At 38.1% G+C, this 6,960-nt stretch overlaps 1 protein-coding gene across 8 annotated transcripts; it reads right to left on the bottom strand.

The window, feature by feature from the left end:
* Positions 1-745: 745 nt before the first annotated feature.
* On the bottom strand, positions 746-6,375 carry LOC130549401 (uncharacterized). 8 transcript variants are annotated; one of them, XR_008962181.1, is made up of 6 exons: positions 5,599-6,252; positions 2,869-5,503; positions 2,598-2,745; positions 1,714-2,363; positions 1,339-1,494; positions 746-1,247 (listed from the first exon to the last, which is right to left on the bottom strand). XR_008962181.1 is itself a non-coding variant. In XM_057326619.1 (5 exons), exons 1-5 carry the CDS (start codon positions 2,875-2,877, stop codon positions 1,116-1,118), a joined length of 1,095 nt encoding a protein of 364 aa, XP_057182602.1. In that variant the 5' UTR covers positions 2,878-3,439; the 3' UTR covers positions 753-1,115. The 8 variants fall into 8 exon arrangements, 5 of the variants coding, with proteins under 5 accessions (XP_057182602.1, XP_057182599.1, XP_057182601.1 ...); XR_008962180.1 differs by having other exon boundaries at positions 752-1,247; positions 1,714-2,745; positions 2,874-5,503; XR_008962179.1 differs by having other exon boundaries at positions 753-1,247; positions 1,714-2,745.
* Positions 6,376-6,960: the final 585 nt, after the last annotated feature.

A 6,960-nucleotide genomic window follows, 5' to 3' on the forward strand; every position in this document is an offset into this window, starting at 1 on the left:
AACAGAAAATAGACTTTGGAAAGAACCTGACATTACTTTGAGAACTAGTTGTAAAAATACATATACACAGAGCATTAAACAACTAAAGGTATAAGTAGGGCTTGTGAAAATCTAAGTAATTACACTACATACTAAAATCCATAATTTAAACTACGGTAAATTCATGTTTAATCACTTGCACTTTAAATGAAATGACGGCTTTTACCTCCTCTTGTTGAAACAGAGCTGGCCACCTTTCTTGCAGTTCCTGAACACTAGGTTGGTTTTCCACAACTTCTCGTCTGCGTAAGGCAAACGTCTTTGTCATTTTTTCTCTGATTGTGCATGCGTTGTTTCTTTTCTTCACTTCCTTTAAAAGTGCCAGGCGCTCAGTTTCAAGGTTTTCTGATGACACTCCAGCAGGTACGGATGGGATATGATTGGCCTCGCCACGTTTAGGTCGTTTAACATTTTTTGCTGGAAAAGCATTATCCGAGGCTTTGGTTTTCAGGAGAAAGTTTAAAGGGACAGTTCACCCAAAAATAAAAATTCTGTGATCATTTACTCACCATCAGGTTGTTCAAATTCTCTTTAAATTTCTTTCTGATGATCACAGAACTATATTTGAAAGAATGCTTGTAACCAAACAGACCTTATTCCCCATTAACTGCCACAGTAGGAAAAAAATACTATGGGAGCCAATGGGGGATGAGATCTGTTTGGTTACTGACATTCTTCCAAATATCTTCCTTTGTGTTCAGCAGAACAAAGAAAGTCATACAGGTTTGGACCGAGTAAATGACAGAATTATCATTTTTGGGTGAACTAGCACTTGTAGTTGACTTTCAATATGAAAATTCTGTCATCATCATCTACAGATGTAATTTCATGCCTGTATGACCTTTTTCTTCTGCAGAATTTTGAACAATGTTGGTAACAGAATAGCACAGCTCCCATTCACTTCTATTTTATGGACACAAAACCAATGCAAGTGAATGGGGGGCTGTTAACAACATTCTTAAAAATATATTTTGTGTTCTGCGGATGAAAGAAAGTCACACAGGTTTGAAACGACAAGAGGGTGTGTAAATGATGACAGAATTTTCATTTTGAAGGTCAACTACTCCTTTAAAGGGCTAGTTCAAAATTTCAGTGGTTTGCAATGTCAACATTACCTGGTATTCTTTGATCAGACAGCTTGCATCTTCACCAAGGTACATGATGAGGCACTTCAGCAGGCACTCTCTTCTGATGTCTATGTCCAGACTCTACAAAATGTTCAAGATGTATGGTTTTTATTAGACCAAAACATTACTGAATTGATTACCACAAACAATTCTATGTGCATGCAACCAATACCTGATCCATAACTTTAATAGTGTCTTTAGTTTTTTCACGGAGGACTCCACCTTTGCTTCTAATAACCTGGAGAAGCTGAGAGCTCTGTCTGTCCAAAGAAGCCAAAAATCTCGATTGTAAAGGTAAAGTCGTGATGCGCAAAAATTCAGCATTAATCTGCAAGAAAGAGAAACAGAAAATAGACTTTGGAAAGAACCTGACATTACTTTGAGAACTAGTTGTAAAAATACATATACACAGAGCATTAAACAACTAAAGGTATAAGTAGGGCTTGTGAAAATCTAAGTAATTACACTACATACTAAAATCCATAATTTAAACTACGGTAAATTCATGTTTAATCACTTGCACTTTAAATGAAATGACGGCTTTTACCTCCTCTTGTTGAAACAGAGCTGGCCACCTTTCTTGCAGTTCCTGAACACTAGGTTGGTTTTCCACAACTTCTCGTCTGCGTAAGGCAAACGTCTTTGTCATTTTTTCTCTGATTGTGCATGCGTTGTTTCTTTTCTTCACTTCCTTTAAAAGTGCCAGGCGCTCAGTTTCAAGGTTTTCTGATGACACTCCAGCAGGTACGGATGGGATATGATTGGCCTCGCCACGTTTAGGTCGTTTAACATTTTTTGCTGGAAAAGCATTATCCGAGGCTTTGGTTTTCAGGGAATTTGCCAAAAACTCAGGGCATCCAAGACCTTTCAACTGTGTGCGTAGGTTTCCCATCTTCATTTTAAATCTCTGTGTCCACCCGTAGCAACCATTGAAGGATCCTTTTTCTGCCAAGCAAGGGTGTTTCTTGATAAGTGCCTCTGAAACTTCGCAGAAGTTTGCACTGCTGGGATAAGATTTATACTTGTAGATCTCATCACATATCTTCTCCAGAATATCAGACTTCATCTTTGGAGCGACAGTCAGCCTTGTTCCGTTAGCCTTAAAAAGAGAATTTCCTCTCTCTAATTGGAGTTCAGTGTCATAAGAAAAGCGTGGAATATTAAATTCCTTTGGCCACTGTTGATTTCTTGTAGAAACTGTTTCCGAGCCAGGGGGTGAGAGGATGATAGTATCATCAGTGTCGCCAGAGCCAAAGGAGGACAGAGTATCATCGTTAGACTGGGTCCCATCATTTGTTTGAACAGTGAATGATTCTTCGTCTGGCAAAGGGATTATCTTTAGAGTGCAAAGACTCTGAAGTTCTCCAGTGTTTGTCAAATTTACAAATACATCCCCAAAATCTTTGTCCTGATACTGTAGTCTGAATTTACCCTTTAATCCACAAGCTTCCCTCACTTTTTCAACGAGCTCATCCACTGATTCGGGAATCCCATCTGGCAGAAGCAACTTTCTTGAATCATCTTCACTCACAATCACCAAAAGCTTGGCAGATCTTCTTCCTGACATCCTTAACAGATTCTGAAAAAATAAAGAAAATAAATAAGATTAGATACAGTACAAGTAATAGATTATTGTTAGACATTTACATACTGTATTCTAAAAATTTGCACAAGATGTAGTGACCATGTAAACAATTCTAACCTTACACATGTATATATCTCTTCAGAGCCACCATGCGTCTCCCCCCAATTGTGTACTGAACCAGTGGATATGGGTCTGTAAGATCATGGTGCTCTAAAAGTTCAATTTTCTTGTCAGATGACTGGACCAAGACATAGGCTCTGTAATGTTCAGTATACCATGCATCTAGTCTCCTGACAATGAACAGTGGTTTGTCCTGCAACACAATAATTTGCAAAATTTCGCCAAACTCTGGAAGCCCTGAACATTCGCCATGAGCAATGACCATACTTTCTCTGTAGCTGAAGCCTTTAAATGTTACTTCCTTGGCCAAGCACACAACATCCAGGTTTGGGTGTTTCTGTTTTACAGTCTGTGATATGTCTTCATTCAGAACATCAATGGGAAGATTAGAAACATGCGAAACTTCCAATCTTGGTGTAAGAGAGCTGCACTGATACATATGATATGCCATATGAAACTGATGTCTTTGTGACAACGATAGGAGCACATTCTTGAAGCAGTTGGTATGACGCACAACTCTTTTAAAGAAGCTATGCTTAGCCTCGAATTGCATTGTCCACAAAGCAACAAGTGGTGTTTGGGCAAAAGTTTAGTCTCAGGGAAAAGCTCTTGGAATCTGATCCTATGCTCAGATATCTTGAAGGCCAGATACGCTATAGAAGCTTTGGTGTGTGAAGGAGCGACAACAAGATCTACAATATCTTTTAAATCATTTAGAAGTTGCCATGCAGGTTCATTGACAGGCACTCTGTCTCCAATCAAAAAAGGAAAAAATCTCAACAGGCTCCAATTTTCATGGGCATTACCCCCTATTGTTCTTCTTGCAGAAAATGTGAGAGGAACAGTATGGGGGTGGTTTCTCTTGTCATTCCATTTGAATGGAAAGTTCTGAATTGCTTTATTAAGGTGTTCCAAGGTGAAATACTTTTTAGATGAAAAGACAGTCAAGGACAAAGCTATCTCAAGAGGGACAATGCCCTCAAAGAGATCATGCACAATATCAGCCGGGAATCCTGTGCAAACATTGAAGTGTGATAATTTATCTGAAAAAACACAATCACCTTTTACACCAAAATGGTGAGGCAAGTCATTGTCTTTGATAAACTGAAGATGAGCAGAATGTAGTTCTTCAGTTCTGATGCGGAATGTTTCTGATCCAACTTCTTTAGTCTGATATTCTTCTTTCTCTGCTGTACAAAATCTGCAGACATATTTTCCAGAGAAATTTTCCACAAATCCTGCAATACTGTGAGCACCAAGATTGTCGGCAACAATACATTGAACTGTGCCCTTCACAATTTTTCCCAGTTTTTCAATGAAAAGTCCATGTCTCTCCAACGTGACAAGATCATCAATCAATGGTTCCAGCACTTTGTCATACCCAAAACGCTTAACATCACTGCTTTTAATTAAAGCAGCTAAATTTATAGAAGACAGGGATGACTGACATCCTTCACGTAAATTGCCTAATATCCAATAAACTCCAAAAACTTTGTGTTTTTTCCTGGATGTGCCAAGGGGGTTACATATCTCAAATTCATCAACATACAAAATTAAAGATATAGCAGGTTCAGAAAGCAGTTCATTCCTTTGGAAGTTGAGTGAATCAAAAAAACATGTATATTTAGATTCATCTCCTTTATACACTGATTTTAAATGATGTGTATTATCAAGTATTGGCTGGCAACTCAGAAGTTGCTGCAGGGATTGTAGAATTGGAACGTACTGAAATGTCCTTCCATCGCTCCGATCAAGCACATACTCTACAGGCTTTACTACTGAAAAATTGGCTTTGTAGTATGCCTTCCGTTTCCATGTAGTGGAAAGTGGACCTTGCTCTCTGATTGCTGTTTGAATTGGATGTGACTGGCAAAGAAAGGTGGCTAACTCATCTACAACAACTTTATCAACCTGCAAATTATGTTCCTGCAGTACCTGGTGAATAGTTTGATTAACATCTGGAACTGAAACTGTACTAATTAAATACTGCAACTCCTGCAAAAGGTCATCAATGGCCACACCAGGTACAAGAAAAACATGCTCTAACTTTAATAGGACTGAGGCTAATTTGCGCTCTATAGCTTTGGACAAGTCTTCAGTATTTTCTGTTATTACAACAGAGGATGTGGGTTCATCAGCTGAGACATATTCATCAGATTCAATGTCATCTTCTGCAGAAAAAATAGGGACTGGTCTTTCACTGACAACAATGCCAGGCTTTAAGTCCTCTTCGGAGAACGATTTGTGTTTTCTTGCCTTGTGCGTTCTAAATGATCCAGAAATATTGGTTTTGTATGAGCACCCACTAAAAACACAAGGAACAGTTTCATTATTTTTCAGGTGCTGCCCAATGTGATGGAAGTAATCTTTAAACAATGATGTGTGTTTGTATTCACAAAGCATGCATTTATAAGTTGTCAATGCATCTTTTTGAGGGGGATGTTGAGGATGCCTCCTTGACACATGGCTCTTCAGAGAACTCCAAGTTTTAAATGAACAAGGACAGTCTGAATAAACACAAGGATAAGGACGATGACGTCCAAAATGCCTATGATCAAGCTTAAAATGCTTGAGAAGCTCAGAACGCTTGGCTTTGGTGACGCCACAGTCTTTGCATTTCCACATTGAGTTACTTGCCAAAGAGAAGGGTGGGGTAGAGCATAGAAGAAAATATACATTACAAAACTGACTTTACAAAGCAATAATTAAAAGGTGCAAATTACTTACATTTTTGATGTGCCTGGATTATTCAAAACCTGCCCTGAAAAGTTGTTCAGCAGTAACGTTACCGCATCCTACAAAAGACAAAGATATTTATAATATACTGGCTCACATAACGTTAAATCTAAACATGCGACTTCTTTACATGGCATGCTGGTAAACGCGATATGTTAAAATATGTGTTGAGGCACGTCACTTCAAGACGTGTTTGGGCCTTCATGTGAAGATATGTCTTTCGCGCACTTAGCTTGGGTTAACGTTAATCATTAATGAGAGACGTTAGCGTTCGGAAGATACTCGCAGTCTAGTAAGTCTAAGTAACGTTAAGCAGAACTAACGTTAAGTGTTAAACGAGTACAATGCGAAAGCGAGTTTCATCATAAGCAAATAATAATCATAATAATAAAGCTTCATAAGAACGTTAAGCCCGTCTGAAGCGGGCATGCATGCATTTTCTATATGGCACACATGACGCGCCAAATTCACATTTTGACTAGTATCGCACTACAGCATACCCGAAACAGCACTTATACTATCAACCATCTAACCTCAAGCAGTTTACTTGTATTACTATTATTTTATTTCCACTCAGTTTAACTTCATACTGATGAGGGAAACTTGTAAACTTGCTAGCCGAGTTAGACCCGTCCAACTAGTAATACTAACCGTATGTAAAACAGCAGTATATCATAATAGTTTATGTAATCATATGTAAATGATGTTAATAATACACCCAAACGTATCTTTAGAATTACTTTCTGATTTTATAGATTCCCGTTTCTCCACGCTGTGTTCATCCATGCGGTATAACAAAATGGCGGAAAGATGAACGTCCTGACGCTCAACTACGGATGACGTCAGACGTGACGTGATAATGGGAACGCAATATTTTTAATTTGATTTAAAGACATTTATTTACATTACACTAACAAGACTTACTTTTAATTTGAATCAACCAAAATTTTTACGTTACATTGATGGCTAGACAGAAAATTGAATGTTTTGAGTCAGATCAAGTATAACAACTGCTTCAGAGTAATGACATACCTTGTGCACTTTTTACAGTGTACACAACTCATAGTATCATCATTGCTTATTTCCAACTACTGGTCCATAACATAAAGCAAATAACTAGAGCGAACAACATATGCTACACAGCTAAACCCTGTTATTTTGTCCCTTTAGAAATCATGAATAACTTCAAGATATTTGAAAGTTAGAATGTGTTGTGTAACAGTGCTTTCTTTGCTAACAGAAGTTCTTGACATGTACAGATGTTTATCTATTTTACCCTCACACTGAAACCATTTCTTCAATGATGTGTTATCAGTCCCGAAAGACAGACGAGACAGACGACAGCCAATGATA

Source organism: Triplophysa rosa, unplaced genomic scaffold (assembly GCF_024868665.1).
Source record: "Triplophysa rosa unplaced genomic scaffold, Trosa_1v2 scaffold113_ERROPOS68661, whole genome shotgun sequence".
Taxonomy (NCBI): Eukaryota; Metazoa; Chordata; class Actinopteri; order Cypriniformes; family Nemacheilidae; genus Triplophysa; species Triplophysa rosa.

Excerpts from the sequence above, each read along its gene's own strand:
- LOC130549401 (XM_057326616.1), bottom strand. Across the intron at positions 1,495-1,713 it reads CTCTGTTTCAACAAGAGGAG|ATTAATGCTGAATTTTTGCG; the intron begins GTAAAAGCCGTC and ends TCTTTCTTGCAG. Across the intron at positions 1,248-1,338 it reads CTATTAAAGTTATGGATCAG|AGTCTGGACATAGACATCAG; the intron begins GTATTGGTTGCA and ends AACATTTTGTAG.